General features: G+C 39.9%; 1 protein-coding gene across 3 annotated transcripts in view; it reads right to left on the reverse strand.

Moving 5' to 3' along the window:
* The window catches only part of rbfox3b (RNA binding fox-1 homolog 3b), a 300,077-nt gene that overhangs the window by 123,260 nt on the left and 158,587 nt on the right, over positions 1–18,230 (reverse strand). For all 3 annotated transcript variants that reach the window (XM_087809403.1, XM_087809402.1, XM_087809400.1), the window contains exon 4: positions 16,727–16,836. In XM_087809403.1, the coding sequence (XP_087665529.1) occupies positions 16,727–16,836 (110 nt within the window). The remainder of the gene's footprint in view (positions 1–16,726; positions 16,837–18,230) is intronic.

Here is an 18,230-nt window from a genome sequence, read left to right on the forward strand (position 1 = left end):
TCGCAGACTGATACTACAGTGACTTGTGGATTAATACTAGGGTGACTCGCAGACTGATACTACAGTGACTTGTGGATTAATACTGCGGTGACTCGCAGACTGATACTACAGTGACTTGTGGATTAATACTAGGGTGACTCGCAGACTGATATTACAGTGACTTGTGGATTAATACCAGGGTGACTCGCAGACTGATACTACAGTGACTTGTGGATTAATACTGCGGTGACTCGCAGACTGATACTACAGTGACTTGTGGATTAATACTAGGGTGACTCGCAGACTGATACTACAGTGACTTGTGGATTAATACTGCGGTGACTCGCAGACTGATACTACAGTGACTTGTGGATTAATACTAGGGTGACTCGCAGACTGATACTACAGTGACTTGTGGATTAATACTGCGGTGACTCGCAGACTGATACTACAGTGACTTGTGGATTAATACTAGGGTGACTCACAGACTGATACTACAGTGACTTGTGGATTAATACTAGGGTGACTCGCAGACTGATATTACAGTGACTTGTGGATTAATACCAGGGTGACTCGCAGACTGATACTACAGTGACTTGTGGATTAATACTAAAGTGACTCGCAGACTGATACTACAGTGACTTGTGGATTAATACTAGGGTGACTCGCAGACTGATATTACAGTGACTTGTGGATTAATACCAGGGTGACTCGCAGACTGATATTACAGTGACTTGTGGATTAATACTACGGTGACTCGCAGACTGATACTACAGTGACTTGTGGATTAATACTAGGGTGACTCGCAGACTGATATTACAGTGACTTGTGGATTAATACCAGGGTGACTCGCAGACTGATATTACAGTGACTTGTGGATTAATACTAGGGTGACTCGCAGACTGATACTACAGTGACTTGTGGATTAATACTAGGGTGACTCGCAGACTGATATTACAGTGACTTGTGGATTAATACCAGGGTGACTCGCAGACTGATATTACAGTGACTTGTGGATTAATACTAAGGTGACTCACAGACTGATACTACAGTGACTTGTGGATTAATACTAAAGTGACTCGCAGACTGATACTACAGTGACTTGTGGATTAATACTAGGGTGACTCGCAGACTGATACTACAGTGACTTGTGGATTAATACTAGGGTGACTCGCAGACTGATATTACAGTGACTTGTGGATTAATACCAGGGTGACTCGCAGACTGATACTACAGTGACTTGTGGATTAATACTACGGTGACTCACAGACTGATACTACAGTGACTTGTGGATTAATACTACGGTGACTCGCAGAGCGATTCTACGGTGACCTAAGGACTAATACCACGGTACTTATACTCGCAGTTCAGTTGCAATTGAAGTTTTCAGCGCTGTGTACCACATAAATCAAGATCAGGAAACAAGAAAACAAGTTCAAGGTCAGAAAGTAAAACCGGAATTAACTATCGATTAATTTTGAGAAAGTTGAAGGATTTTGAGTCTGCGTTGTAGTCGAATAAAATACAGTAAATCAAGTGATTCATCCGTGTTGTTGGCTGTGAAGTGGTTCTACAGGAAAACATCATTTTTCTATGATAACTCCTGGAAGGGATTTGCTGTAATGGGATTAGGATCATACATATTCGTCGTGTATCCAGTTACACGACTGTTAGAAGCTTTGGTTACACGTGCAGAAGGAACCGTAAGTGTTTACACACACGAGTCCGAGCTAACGCGTCACCATGGAAACAGTTTTGGGAGGAAACCGGCGGAACCGGTCCGGTGTCAAGAGCGGGAAGAAAAGTGAGGATAAGTTCTGGCCGTTTATCACCGAGCCCTGGATGTCGTGTGATTGCGGCGCCGACACGGGGGCTCGGGGGCGCGGCGGCGGCGGCGGAGGCGAAATGGCCGGAGTTATAGAGACGGCGCTGACGAGCCCCCTGGATCACCCGGGGCTCGCCATCCAATCCCACATCATTAAGGCCGGACTCCTTTATTGTGTTGCAGGCATTAAACGCGGCGGCGGCGCCGCAGCCCGCGGTCGCTCTCCACCAGGAGGAAATAACGGCGCAGCTGGATAATGACTTTTCCCCGCGAGGCCGACCATGTGTACGAAAGCGCTAATGATAGCAGGTGCAATAAGCGAGCGCAACGCTTTTACTGCGGCCGGATCTATTTTCCTGCTCTTAACTCGCCACTGATTTCCCTCGTGTCGGCGTCTTTTGGAAGTTTAAGGACAACCTCCCCCCGTCGCCCCTCCAACCCTCCGTCCTCCCCCTCTTCCTCTCCTCCTCTCCGGAGCTATAGGTTCTCCTTCTACGAGTCCGACTCCTGACTCGTGGCTCTGTGGTTACAGAAGAAATATTCACCGTAACTATCAAGTGCTTTTTGATAGAGTGACGTAGAAAGACGAAAATGAAATATATAAATAAAAAGTTTGGATCGTCCCGCGATGGAGAAATGTTGCGACTCAACGCGACTCATGGGTCGACGGAAGATCCGAGTTCATCGGAAGAAACTTCAACTATTTTGAATCAGTTCAAGAAAACTTTTCCAGTCGACACTATTCAATTCAATTCAATTCAATTTTATTTCAAGTGTCTTATCATAACAAAGTTATCTCAAGACACTATACAGTTGAAATAAGACTAGAGTTGATTAAGGAAAAATAGATCCAGTAATTCTACAAAGAGCAAGAAACAAAACACTGAACAGTGAGCAATGATGAGGAAAAACTTCCTTTTAGAAGCAGAAACCTGGAGCGGAACCAGACTCATTGTTGACAGCCTGCCGCTTTGACCGGCTGGGAGGAAGGATGGGGGGGTCGACAGATTACACTTCAATAAGTACAGTAATACAAATGAAAGACAGAAAGTTAATAAATGATGTGACTTTATAAAAACAATCATTTAATTGAGATTCATTTAAATAATATTGTTATCAATCAAGACTATTTAAAAAAAAAAAACACATTTTAATTAAATAAATAATAATAATTAATATTCATTTTAATTAATAATAATTAATATTCATTTTCTTCTTAGAAGTTTTGTAAACATAAATATATTTTGAATATGATCCAGAAGTAACGAGGAATGTCGGGGAAAATATAACAAAAAATGTTAAGGAATAAATGATATGTATATAAAACTAAAGAGTTAAAAAAAGTTTTTAAGAGTAAAAAAAACCCCCAAATGAGCATATTTTAATTAAAAAAAACAAAATAAACAAAAGTATGTTATTCGACATCACTTCTTATATAAATATAAGTAATTAATATTAAATTGTATTAATTAATTAAAAAGAAATCTGCATTATAAACAAAAAAAAAAGTTTTTTTCTGTGAAAACATATTATAGTAAATGACGCCACTGTTTTCGGTAGATTTTACAATTTATAAAATGTATTTACTCGCATTTTTAAAACAATTATAAAATAAGAAAAGATTCAAAAATATTGCGTAAAATAAAAAGTTCTTGTCGCTTGATGATCTACTGACTACTTTAAGAAAAATTTTAAGAAACATCTTAAGAAGTTTCTATTTGTTCAGGCTTTTCCTTGATTTTCTGGAACTCCTGTGTTGTTCTCAGTATTATCTTGACCTTTAAAGTATGTACTTTATTGAATATTGTTTTGATTGTTTAAGTGCTTTGTGACCCTGGTCTGGAAAAGCGTTATACAAATAAAAATTACTTACTTACTTAAAAGCAAAGTTGATGAATCAGAATCAGAAATCTTCACTACGCTAACTAGCTTACGCTTGCTCGTCTCCCGCTAATTAGCCTGGTGATGCTATATGCTACATGCTAACGGTGGCTCCGCGCGTGCGCGGCGCCGGAACGCCGTGTGCAATCGGCCCTTCGCCGCTTCTGGCGATCGCTTCCCGATCCGCGGTAACACCTTCAAATATGATCAGCGGGATTTGATGGAGCGTCCGCCCGCGGCGACTTCGCTCCCGCTAACGACCGCCGCGACAAAACGCCTCGCCGCTTCCTGTTCCTGAGCGTCTTTTGTTTTTCCATACGTGCGCCGGTGTGTGTGTGTGTGTGTGTGTGTGTGTGTGTGTGTGTGTGTGTGTGTGTGTGTGTGTGTGTGTGTGAAAACAAAAGCATTAATGCAGGACTAGCGCAGCAGCCCGCGGCGCACTCGGGCGCTCTGGTCGGCTAAACCGCGGCTCCTCCACCGTCGTATATATTCAGTCTCTCCATTAGCAGCATCTCTGCTCGACAGTGTCGGGCCCCGCGACGCTAAATTATTCATGGTGCCGCGGTGGAGGGCTGGGGGGCCGCGGCGGCGGCGGCGGCGGCGGCGGCGCAGCAGCAGCAGCAGCCGGGGCGGATGATATACAGGCCCCGGATCTCCGGCACTTCCCCGGTGCGGCTCGCCGTGGCTCACCCGCATCTGGACCGGGGAGGCGGTCTCGGGGACACCCAGGGGCCCAGTCCATAAACCCGGGTACGTCTCGTCCCCCGGAACATCCGTCTCCATCAGAGGGCGTCGGGGAAATGTAAGCCAAAGGTAATTGCCCCGGATAAGAACATCTGCTCGGCGAATAAATATTCTAATCAGGTGAGCCTCTTCTTCTGGACTGGATCGGGGGCCCCCCGGGGGGGGCGGCACAGCTACTGAGGGGGACGGATCAGCTCGGGTGAGGCTGGAGCACAGACGGGCCCTCGGCTGGTGTCGGTGCCAGACTCAGAAACATTAATTACAATGAGTTTTATTGGACTCGAATTTTCTCGCACGCCCCCTGGTGGTGACTCGAGTCCGGACCGCGACCTAGCTTTAGTTTTCTGTTACAGTCGACGACGAAAAACAACACTTTAGTTGTTCGTCGATATAAAGGCGTACAATTTTCTGAGGGGGTCGAGGGGCCACATGCGGACCCTTCACTGTGTTTATGTGGCCCCCAGGAATACAACAATATTATTATATTATTAATCATTTATCAAGTACGTATTTGTACAAGTCATTACTAGCTAATAATAAAGAAAAACTAAAACATTTTAGGTCCAGTTTTTTGTATGTATTTATGACCAGATTTAAGTGAATTACAAAATATATTTGGAAAGGAAAAGGTTTTAAGGTCAAGAATAAAAAAAGTTTTTTTTTGTTTGAAAAGTTTACTTCGCAGGAAAACCCGGAAAATGGGAAAAGTATGGCCGCCGCTGCACCGTCCTGAAAGAGATTTGTTTTAAATAAAGGTTATTTAAAATTCAACAAAATGTTTACTAAAGCAAATTTAACTTCATTTGATAGTTTTTGCTCCATTATTTTCCGCTCGTCGGCCCCACAGTACTGAACTAGACGCTGCATACCTCTGCCAAGGAGGTCATTTTACACAAATGTGTCGAAAAACATCCGATAAATCAATTAATCCAGTGATTAAAAACTGTGCTAACTCTCTAAATGAGAATTAAAAACTGTGCTAACTCTCTAAGTGAGAATTAAAAACTGTGCTAACTCTCTAAGTGAGAATTAAAAACTGTGCTAACTCTCTAAGTAAGAATTAAAAACTGTGCTAACTCTCTAAGTGAGAATTAAAAACTGTGCTAACTCTCTAAGTGAGAATTAAAAACTGTGCTAACTCTCTAAGTGAGAATTAAAAACTGTGCTAACTCTCTAAGTGAGAATTAAAAACTGTGCTAACTCTCTAAGTGAGAATTAAAAACTGTGCTAACTCTCTAAGTGAGAATTAAAAACTGTGCTAACTCTCTAAGTAAGAATTAAAAACTGTGCTAACTCTCTAAGTGAGAATTAAAAACTGTGCTAACTCTCTAAGTAAGAATTAAAAACTGTGCTAACTCTCTAAGTGAGAATTAAAAACTGCTAACTCTCTAAGTGAGAATTAAAAACTGTGCTAACTCTCTAAGTGAGAATTAAAAACTGTGCTAACTCTCTAAGTGAGAATTAAAAACTGTGCTAACTCTCTAAGTGAGAATTAAAAAGTGTGCTAACTCTCTAAGTGAGAATTAAAAACTGTGCTAACTCTCTAAGTGAGAATTAAAAACTGTGCTAACTCTCTAAGTGAGAATTAAAAACTGTGCTAACTCTCTAAGTGAGAATTAAAAACTGTGCTAACTCTCTAAGTAAGAATTAAAAAGTGTGCTAACTCTCTCAGTGAGAATTAAAAACTGTGCTAACTCTCTAAGTGAGAATTAAAAACTGTGCTAACTCTCTAAGTGAGAATTAAAAACTGTGCTAACTCTCTAAGTGAGAATTAAAAACTGTGCTAACTCTCTAAGCGAGAATTAAAAACTGTGCTAACTCTCTAAGCGAGAATTAAAAACTGTGCTAACTCTCTAAGTGAGAATTAAAAACTGTGCTAACTCTCTAAGTGAGAATTAAAAACTGTGCTAACTCTCTAAGTGAGAATTAAAAACTGTGCTAACTCTCTCAGTGAGAATTAAAAACTGTGCTAACTCTCTCAGTGAGAATTAAAAACTGTGCTAACTCTCTCAGTGAGAATTAAAAACTGTGCTAACTCTCTAAGTGAGAATTAAAAACTGTGCTAACTCTCTCAGTGAGAATTAAAAACTGTGCTAACTCTCTAAGTGAGAATTAAAAACTGTGCTAACTCTCTCAGTGAGAATTAAAAACTGTGCTAACTCTCTAAGTGAGAATTAAAAACTGTGCTAACTCTCTAAGTGAGAATTAAAAACTGTGCTAACTCTCTAAGTGAGAATTAAAAACTGTGCTAACTCTCTAAGTGAGAATTAGAAACTGTGCTAACTCTCTAAGTGAGAATTAAAAACTGCTAACTCTCTAAGTGAGAATTAAAAACTGTGCTAACTCTCTAAGTGAGAATTAAAAACTGTGCTAACTCTCTAAGTGAGAATTAAAAACTGTGCTAACTCTCTAAGTGAGAATTAAAAACTGTGCTAACTCTAAGTGAGAATTAAAAACTGTGCTAACTCTCTAAGTGAGAATTAAAAACTGTGCTAACTCTCTAAGAGAGAATTAAAAACTGTGCTAACTCTCTAAGTGAGAATTAAAAACTGTGCTAACTCTCTAAGTGAGAATTAAAAACTGTGCTAACTCTCTAAGTGAGAATTAAAAACTGTGCTAACTCTCTAAGTGAGAATTAAAAACTGTGCTAACTCTCTAAGTGAGAATTAAAAACTGTGCTAACTCTCTAAGTGAGAATTAAAAACTGTGCTAACTCTCTAAGTGAGAATTAAAAACTGTGCTAACTCTCTAAGTGAGAATTAAAAACTGTGCTAACTCTCTAAGTGAGAATTAAAAACTGTGCTAACTCTCTAAGTAAGAATTAAAAACTGTCCTAACTCTCTAAGTGAGAATTAAAAACTGTGCTAACTCTCTAAGTGAGAATTAAAAACTGTGCTAACTCTCTAAGTGAGAATTAAAAACTGTGCTAACTCTCTAAGTGAGAATTAAAAACTGTGCTAACTCTCTAAGTGAGAATTAAAAACTGTGCTAACTCTCTAAGTGAGAATTAAAAACTGTGCTAACTCTCTAAGTGAGAATTAAAAACTGTGCTAACTCTCTAAGTGAGAATTAAAAACTGTGCTAACTCTCTAAGTGAGAATTAAAAACTGTGCTAACTCTCTAAGTGAGAATTAAAAACTGTCCTAACTCTCTAAGTGAGAATTAAAAACTGTGCTAACTCTCTAAGTGAGAATTAAAAACTGTGCTAACTCTCTCAGTGAGAATTAAAAACTGTGCTAACTCTCTAAGTGAGAATTAAAAACTGTGCTAACTCTCTAAGTGAGAATTAAAAACTGTGCTAACTCTCTAAGTGAGAATTAAAAACTGTGCTAACTCTCTAAGTGAGAATTAAAAACTGTGCTAACTCTCTAAGTGAGAATTAAAAACTGTGCTAACTCTCTAAGTGAGAATTAAAAACTGTGCTAACTCTCTAAGTGAGAATTAAAAACTGTGCTAACTCTCTAAGTGAGAATTAAAAACTGTGCTAACTCTAAGTGAGAATTAAAAACTGTGCTAACTCTCTAAGTGAGAATTAAAAACTGTGCTAACTCTCTAAGTGAGAATTAAAAACTGTGCTAACTCTCTAAGTGAGAATTAAAAACTGTGCTAACTCTAAGTGAGAATTAAAAACTGTGCTAACTCTCTGAGTGAGAATTAAAAACTGTGCTAACTCTCTAAGTGAGAATTAAAAACTGTGCTAACTCTCTAAGTGAGAATTAAAAACTGTGCTAACTCTCTAAGCGAGAATTAAAAACTGTGCTAACTCTCTAAGTGAGAATTAAAAACTGTGCTAACTCTCTAAGTGAGAATTAAAAACTGTGCTAACTCTCTAAGTGAGAATTAAAAACTGTGCTAACTCTCTAAGTGAGAATTAAAAACTGTGCTAACTCTCTAAGTGAGAATTAAAAACTGTGCTAACTCTCTAAGTGAGAATTAAAAACTGTGCTAACTCTCTAAGTGAGAATTAAAAACTGTGCTAACTCTCTAAGTGAGAATTAAAAACTGTGCTAACTCTCTAAGTGAGAATTAAAAACTGTGCTAACTCTCTAAGTGAGAATTAAAAACTGTGCTAACTCTCTAAGTGAGAATTAAAAACTGTGCTAACTCTCTAAGTGAGAATTAAAAACTGTGCTAACTCTCTAAGTGAGAATTAAAAACTGTGCTAACTCTCTAAGTGAGAATTAAAAACTGTGCTAACTCTCTAAGTGAGAATTAAAAACTGTCCTAACTCTCTAAGTGAGAATTAAAAACTGTGCTAACTCTCTAAGTGAGAATTAAAAACTGTGCTAACTCTCTAAGTGAGAATTAAAAACTGTGCTAACTCTCTAAGTGAGAATTAAAAACTGTGCTAACTCTCTAAGTGAGAATTAAAAACTGTGCTAACTCTCTAAGTGAGAATTAAAAACTGTGCTAACTCTCTAAGTGAGAATTAAAAACTGTGCTAACTCTCTAAGTGAGAATTAAAAACTGTGCTAACTCTCTAAGCGAGAATTAAAAACTGTGCTAACTCTATAAGCGAGAATTAAAAACTGTGCTAACTCTATACGTGAGAATTAAAAACTGTGCTAACTCTCTAAGCGAGAATTAAAAACTGTGCTAACTCTATAAGCGAGAATTAAAAACTGTGCTAACTCTATACGTGAGAATTAAAAACTGTGCTAACTCTCTAAGTGAGAATTAAAAACTGTGCTAACTCTATACGTGAGAATTAAAAACTGTGCTAACTCTCTAAGCGAGAATTAAAAACTGTGCTAACTCTATACGTGAGAATTAAAAACTGTGCTAACTCTCTAAGTGAGAATTAAAAACTGTGCTAACTCTATACGTGAGAATTAAAAACTGTGCTAACTCTATAAGCGAGAATTAAAAACTGTGCTAACTCTATACGTGAGAATTAAAAACTGTGCTAACTCTCTAAGTGAGAATTAAAAACTGTGCTAACTCTCTAAGTGAGAATTAAAAACTGTGCTAACTCTATACGTGAGAATTAAAAACTGTGCTAACTCTCTAAGCGAGAATTAAAAACTGTGCTAACTCTATACGTGAGAATTAAAAACTGTGCTAACTCTCTAAGCGAGAATTAAAAACTGTGCTAACTCTATACGTGAGAATTAAAAACTGTGCTAACTCTCTAAGCGAGAATTAAAAACTGTGCTAACTCTATACGTGAGAATTAAAAACTGTGCTAACTCTCTAAGTGAGAATTAAAAACTGTGCTAACTCTATACGTGAGAATTAAAACTGTGCTAACTCTCTAAGTGAGAATTAAAAACTGTGCTAACTCTATACGTGAGAATTAAAAACTGTGCTAACTCTCTAAGTGAGAATTAAAAACTGTGCTAACTCTATACGTGAGAATTAAAAACTGTGCTAACTCTCTAAGCGAGAATTAAAAACTGTGCTAACTCTATACGTGAGAATTAAAAACTGTGCTAACTCTCTAAGTGAGAATTAAAAACTGTGCTAACTCTATACGTGAGAATTAAAAACTGTGCTAACTCTCTAAGTGAGAATTAAAAACTGTGCTAACTCTATACGTGAGAATTAAAAACTGTGCTAACTCTCTAAGCGAGAATTAAAAACTGTGCTAACTCTATACGTGAGAATTAAAAACTGTGCTAACTCTCTAAGTGAGAATTAAAAACTGTGCTAACTCTATACGTGAGAATTAAAAACTGTGCTAACTCTCTAAGTGAGAATTAAAAACTGTGCTAACTCTATACGTGAGAATTAAAAACTGTGCTAACTCTCTAAGCGAGAATTAAAAACTGTGCTAACTCTCTAAGCGAGAATTAAAAACTGTGCTAACTCTATACGTGAGAATTAAAAACTGTGCTAACTCTCTAAGTGAGAGTTAGCACAGTTTTGAATCACTGGATGAATTGAACAATACACACAATAGTACAACTAACTCAGAGTAAAAACTACATTCAGTTAGTGTAAAAGTTAGTCTTAACTTCTAATATGACACAATTTATCGACACTAAAATGAAATTTTCATACTTTTTTCACTTCTGAACGGAGCTCTAGCCATACTTTGGCTCTTTTTCTAAGCATAGGCGATTCACGAACGCGACAGAGACTCAAACACCAGCAGGAAGTCGGACGTTCAGACACTTAAAGCGAGCGACTCAACCCTATAATCTGAGTTTTGATGGAATGTGTGAACACGAAATCACATTTTGGTTCGATTACTTGTGGAAGATCGGAAACTCTTCCGCATCAGCGGGAAAATTGCTGTAAAGACGGAGTCGTGGAAGGAAATCACTGACCTCGTCTCTTCACCACATCGTGTTCTTCCAGCCAAAGTCGTTTATGGATTAAAAAAAAGGCTAAAATTCACAAATGAAACTGTTCATGATGGGAATGGAGACGTTTTTGAAACCGTGTTATTGGGGCCGACACGTGAACGGATGGCGCCGGAGGTAGGATTGATTGAGAGCCACATTTCAGTGCCAAAAATATGAGCCAAGGAAAATAATATAATATATAATATTTTGGGGGGTAATCTACGAAATGAGACACATAAAATAAAAAAGTTACCATTAAACGTGAAAATGTCTAATAAAAGAGTTTCTTTTAATATTATTAAAAAAATATATATATATTGTCATAAATACTTCAGGGAGTCACTCAAAGGTCACAACAAATATTCAGACTCAAACTTCCTCAATTTTTTGAACATTTCTGTGTTTTTTTGTTTGTTTTAAAGTTATTTTATTACCGGGTTTGTTCTATTCTATGTTGAATCATCACATCTTGGATTAATGTGTGACGACTACGACACACACACACAAACACACACACACACACACCCCCCCCCCCCCCCCCCACACACACACACACACACATACACACACACATAAGTCCACTGGCTTTTCAATCTTTCCCATGAAGGAAGGATTTCCATTTAAAAATATTAAAAACAAAACAACAATAATCCATATCAAACCACAAAAACCACCAAACATTTTTCAATTCTTCAATCCTGAAAGATTCCATCACAACATTTCTGGGTTTGTGTCTCACAAACAAAACAAACACAACCTCCTCGACGGAGAGTCTGCATCTACAAGATGTACCAAGAGGTGCGAGAACAGGTGCTGACCACTGCCGGCGACGAGCGCCGCAGCCGTCAAAGAAGGATCAGCGTCGTCGTGCTTGTGTTCCAGTGGTCAGCAGAAGTCGATCCACACTCGGGTCGACACGTCTGGTACCGGGTCGATTCGGTTCTGGATCCACACGCCCAGCAGGGGGTCGCGATGTAACGGCCGAACACTTGGAACAACTTGGAGACTCGACTCCAAACCCCTGGACTAGGCGGACTCGGGTTCAGGGGGACGGCTCTCCACCGGCAGAACCAGAACAAACGCAGGCCTCGGCGCCGACGGCTCATGCGGTACTCACCCAGAAGTACATCATCATGTTGGAAGGAAATGTTTTGGACTTCAGTCGAGACCAGAACCGCCCACTCGAGCGATGGGGACCAGAAGGTTCTCCTCGGTTCTTCAGCGCTTTTTTAAAAAACCTCCGTCTTCTCCTCGCCAGCGGTGGAGGTGAAGTAACCCTTTCTTTTGACACTTCCACACTGTCTCTCTCTCTGCCTCCTCTCCCCCACTCTCTCCCCCACTCTCTCCCCCACTCTCTCCCTCCCTCTCCCCGGTGCCGGTTCTTATTGGTGAGCTGGGTCTGCGCTGAAGCCCGACTGGAGCAGCAGCAGCTCTGACAGCCGCCTCCAGCTTCATCCACCAGGATCAGAAACAACACCGGGATCCTGCGGACGGGGTCCGGCGTCCCGGGCGAGGAGGGAGGAGCGGGGGAGGCGGGGGAGGAGGTGGGGGAGCGAGGAGCAGGGAGGGCGGGTGAGTGTTGATCAGGATCCAGACGACTCCTCGTCTCCATAAAACGGATCAGGTTTCACGTCAACAAGATCTTCGACTTCGATGCTGCGCTTCGGCTACGTTTGGACGTCGGCGTCTTAGGTTTTAGAAGATACTGTCGTTTAAATGACATTTTTTTATTATTATACACAAAATTACAACAAAGGAATTTAACTGAACCACAAGTAACTGTAACATCATTCCTTCAATTATTTTCCAACGTCAGAAAATACAGTTTAAAAATGTAAAACTATATTTTGTCGATTCCGTTTTGACACATTAATCGTTGTTAATGAGGTGCTCACTGCAGCTAGCACTGTTAGCATATAGCTAAGCTAGCTAGTTTATCATCCAGTTAAATTAAATTCACTTTAAATCGCATTTCAAATCCAACAAACAACCTTAATTTTAACAGTTTCCATCTATCATTTCGGTCTATCATTTTTTTGTTTTTTTTCTTACCTCATTGCAACTAGCGCTGTTAGCTTACCTGCTAAGCTAGCAGGTGAAACATTTGGTTAAAAAATTCAGTCACTCCTAATAAGAGTTTTAAATAAAACTACTTCAATTTAACAATTTTAATCTATCATGTAGTTACGGAGTAACTGCAGCTAGCACAGTTAGCTTACCAGCTAAGGTAGCAAGTAGAGCATTCGGTTAAAAAGTCCTTCACTTTAAATCAAAAAACAACAACTTTCCATCTATCATGTGTTACGGGTAGTTTTTCTTTTTATCTTATTGCAGCTAGCATGTTAGCTTAGCTGTTAGCTTACCTGCTAAGCTAGCAGGTGAAACATTCAGTTAAATATTCAGTCACTCCAAATTAGAGTTTAAAAAAAACGACTTCAATTTAACAATTTTAATCAATCATGTGTTACGGAGTTGTCATTTTAACATAACTGCAGGTAGCACTGTTAGCTTAGCAGCTAAGCTAGAAGGTGTAGCATATGATTAAAACGGCTGTCCCTTGAAATTAGAGTTAAAAAAAACAACAACCTTAATTGCAACCAATTACAATTTGATGTGTTACAGGGTGTTCCTTTTCAACCTCACTGCAGCTACCACTGTTAGCTTAGCAGCTAAGCTAGAAGTTATAGCATTTGATTAAAATGGCTGTCACTTAAAAGAGATAAAAAAAACAACAACTTTACAATTGTGATGTGCCACGGGGTGTTTTTCTTTTTCTTTTTTTTTACCTCACTGCAGCTAGCACTGTTAGCTTAGCAGCTAAGCTAGCAAGTATAGCATTCGGTTTAAAAGTCTTAAAATTAGAGTTGGAAAGAAAAACAAACTTACTTACAACACTTTCCAATTGTGACTAGCACTGTTAGCCACTAGCTAAGCTAGGAAGTATAGCATTCAATTTCCTCCACTTTAACTAACGATCTAACAACCGAAAAGAGCAAAAACATCGAACTGCTTGAGACCTTGGCTCCTGCAACAGATTCAATCATCTGCTGTGTGTGATGCCAATAGAATAATTTGGGTTTCCCAGTCAGATCTCGTGTTTTTTCCCCTTCCTGGGTCTCCTGCCACGACTTCCCCCGAACCGTCCCGAGTCGGTCCTCGTCTAGACGCTCCCCGGAGGATCCCGGTCCATTATGGCGCTGGAGCTCTCAGAGAGGAAGTCCACACCTCGTCTCTCCGGCTCGCGCGGCTTTTCTGAATATTTGATGATGATCTCACTTCGGCTATTTACCGATTCCATGAAGTGCTGATGCCGGCGTTTCTGAGAGGTGTTGGAATGATCGTAAACGGAGCTACGACCTCCGCAACTGTTGCTGTTACGTTACGTGCTAGTCGGAGCCTCTGAGATGCTAATCTAGACGCTAGCTGTCGCTAAAAGCGCTAATGTTAGAAGCTAACATGTTGGCGGGAGTTAACAATGTGGTTTAGGAGGTCATGCGATCAAAAAAGGGGGATAACCATATGCTAGCTAAAAGCGCTAATAGCATACCAAGCTAAACACGATCAGGCGGCTAAGGAGCTAGCAAGGTGCTAACTTTAGAAAACTCGTTTTTGATACTAGTGTTTGTATTTAAGAACGTGTTGAGTCGAAACGTAAACAGTTTTTACGTTGCTAAGCTAGACAAAGTTTTCCAAAAAAGTTAGCTTAAGTTAGCTTTAGCATTAGCTAGCACACGACGACACGAGCGTCTCCAGTAAACGTCGACTTGTCGTCAAAACATGTTTAAACCTTTAATGTTCATCGGTGATGAGAGAAGGATCCATGTGTGTATCCAAGATATACACAACTACACAGAGCCTCATGTACACAACTACACAGAGCCTCATGTACACAACTACACAGAGCCTCATGTACACAACTACACAGAGCCTCGTATACACAACTACACAGAGCCTCATGTACACAACTACACAGAGCCTCATGTACACAACTACACAGAGCCTCATGTACACAACTACACAGAGCCTCGTATACACAACTACACGGAGCCTCATGTACACAACTACACAGAGCCTCGTATACACAACTACACAGAGCCTCATGTACACAACTACACAGAGCCTCGTATACACAACTACACAGAGCCTCGTATACACAACTACACAGAGCCTCATGTACACAACTACACAGAGCCTCATGTACACAACTACACAGAGCCTCATGTACACAACTACACAGAGCCTCAGGTGAAGCCACAACTTTTCCGGTTCTGACCCAAATACTTGTGTTTAATTCGACCTAGTTGTCGATGGATCTACAGCGAAGCTGCTTCTCTCCACGGCCTCGACTCGACAGGTAGATATTGACGCGTGTTCAACACACGCTGTTCACATGAAAGTCGACATGTTCGCACACACAGTCAGACGCACACAGTCACACACACACACACACACACACACACACACACACACACACACACACACACACACACACACACACACACACACACACACACACACACAGTCAGACACACATGCTCACAGAAGGAACTCACACACACACATAAACATTCACACACACTCCTCCTACTCCTAATCATTTATAGACACAAACAGTTACACACACTCACACAAACTGCAAACACTTATAAACACACAAACTTCAAACACACACTCACACAAACTGCAAACACTTACAAACACACACTCACACAAACTGCAAATATTTAACAACACAAACTCACACAAACTGCAAACACTTATAAACAAACAAACTTCAAACACACATTCACACAAACTGCAAACACTTACAAACACACACTCACACAAACTGCAAATATTTAACAACACAAACTCACACAAACTGCAAACACTTATAAACAAACAAACTTCAAACACACATTCACACAAACAGCAAACACTTACAAACACACACTCACACAAACTGCAAATATTTAACAACACAAACTCACACAAACTGCAAACACTTACAAACACACAAACTTCAAACACACACTAAGACAAACTGCAGACACTTACAAACACACAAACTTCAAACACACACTCACACAAACTATAAAACACGTTACAACACAAACTCCCACAAACTTCACACTTTACACACGTTGACGCACACACTCCGGCACAGAGACATACACCGACCCTTGCACACACACACTAACAAACACACGATACAGGTGCACACACGTGCAAACACGTACACACACACACACATGGACTGAGACACACACTTACAAACATACTTTCAAACAAACACTTGCACACACACTCATGGACAGACACACACACACACCAACACACGAGTCAGACTCACACATTAGTCAGACTCACACACACATCAGACCCACACATTAGTCAGACTCACACACACACGTCAGACTCACACATTAGTCAGACTCACACACACACACACGTCAGACTCACACATTAGTCAGACTCACACACACACACACGTCAGACTCACACATTAGTCAGACTCACACACACACACGTCAGACTCACACCAGTGTGCTGATAACTGTGTGTGTTCACACTAATTGGAAAGAAAAACGACTTTGATGTTCGTTTGTTTCCGACTCTATTGACGCCTGTAACCTTGAAGAGCGATTGTGTTCACGGCACTCAACACACACACACACACACCGACTCACACACAGCGACTCACACACACACACACCGTCCCTGTCACAGGACGACTTGACGACAATGTTACACACTTCTGTCACAGGCCTCGTCTGTCCAACACTTCATCACAGATCACAACCAGCCAATCAGAGAAGCCGACGATGCGTTCAGGCGCAGTCAGAGTTCTGGGAAATTCCTGCGTCGACGTAACTCAGCTTCCACTCATTCAATCTGATCATCGTCAGCGTGGAGCGACACGTCAGCGCCGGCGGCTTCTCGCACGATGCGTTCAGGGTTCGGCGTTTACGTTCCAACAACAACCAGCAGCAGTACCGCGAGTGACCAGCAGGGTTCGGCCACTCACCAGTCTCGTGAAGATCGGAAGTCCCAGATGCCAGAGGTGATCGTTGATGAGTTCGCTCTGCACGACGTTCCCGAAGACGGCGAAGCTTCCTGACTTACACAACGTGTTTCCTGGAGACGCACAAAAGACGAAAAAGTGTTAAAATGTTAACAAGTCGAGCGACAAAATACTGTTAAACATTCACGAAAACAACAATAAAACTTTTAATGGAACCAAAAAAAAAAGGAATTTATCTAGCAATCCTAAAACGACGCCAAATGAACGAAACATTAAAAGTGTATTTATTACGTTTCCATTTTTTTCTGGTACTTAAAAGTCGTAAATAAGAAAACCTTCAAGATCTTTCTGAACCCGGATGGAACTCAAAAAATGTTTCATTTTTAAATGTTTATAACTACGAAGTAACGAAGAAAAATATCAATCTCCGACTCGTTCTTATCGACAGGAAGTGACACAAAGACACTTCCTGTTTCTGCATCTTCCGTGCTGTGTCTCAAATCACATACTTCTCTTAGTATACTAGAAGTTAGTATCATCAGGATAGTGTACGTACTAACTAGTAACTAATCCTCCACAGATAGTATGTCTCAAACATACTTCTCTTAGTATACTAGAAGTTAGTATCATCAGGATAGTGTACGTACTAACTAGTAACTAATCCTCCACAGATAGTATGTCTCAAACATACTTCTCTTAGTATACTAGAAGTTAGTATGCATCAGGATAGTGTATGTACTAACTAGTAACTAATCCTCCACAGATAGTATGTCTCAAACATACTTCTCTTAGTATACTAGAAGTTAGTATCATCAGGATAGTGTACGTACTAACTAGTAACTAATCCTCCACAGATAGTTTGTCTCAAACATACTTCTCTTAGTATACTAGAAGTTAGTATCATCAGGATAGTGTACGTACTAACTAGTAACTAATCCTCCACAGATAGTATGTCTCAAACATACTTCTCTTAGTATACTAGAAGTTAGTATCATCAGGATAGTGTACGTACTAACTAGTAACTAATCCTCCACAGATAGTATGTCTCAAACATACTTCTCTTAGTATACTAGAAGTTAGTATCATCAGGATAGTGTACGTACTAACTAGTAACTAATCCTCCACAGATAGTATGTTTCAAACATACTTCTCTTAGTGTACTAGAAGTTAGTATCATCAGGATAGTGTACGTACTAACTAGTAACTAATCCTCCACAGATAGTATGTCTCAAACATACTTCTCTTAGTATACTAGAAGTTAGTATCATCAGGATAGTGTACGTACTAACTAGTAACTAATCCTCCACAGATAGTTTGTCTCAAACATACTTCTCTTAGTATACTAGAAGTTAGTATCATCAGGATAGTGTACGTACTAACTAGTAACTAATCCTCCACAGATAGTTTGTCTCAAACATACTTCTCTTAGTATACTAGAAGTTAGTATCATCAGGATAGTGTACGTACTAACTAGTAACTAATCCTCCACAGATAGTATGTTTCAAAC

The sequence above is a fragment of the Callionymus lyra genome, chromosome 15 (genome assembly GCF_982586985.1).
Source record: "Callionymus lyra chromosome 15, fCalLyr1.hap1.1, whole genome shotgun sequence".
NCBI classification, from domain to species: Eukaryota; Metazoa; Chordata; class Actinopteri; order Syngnathiformes; family Callionymidae; genus Callionymus; species Callionymus lyra.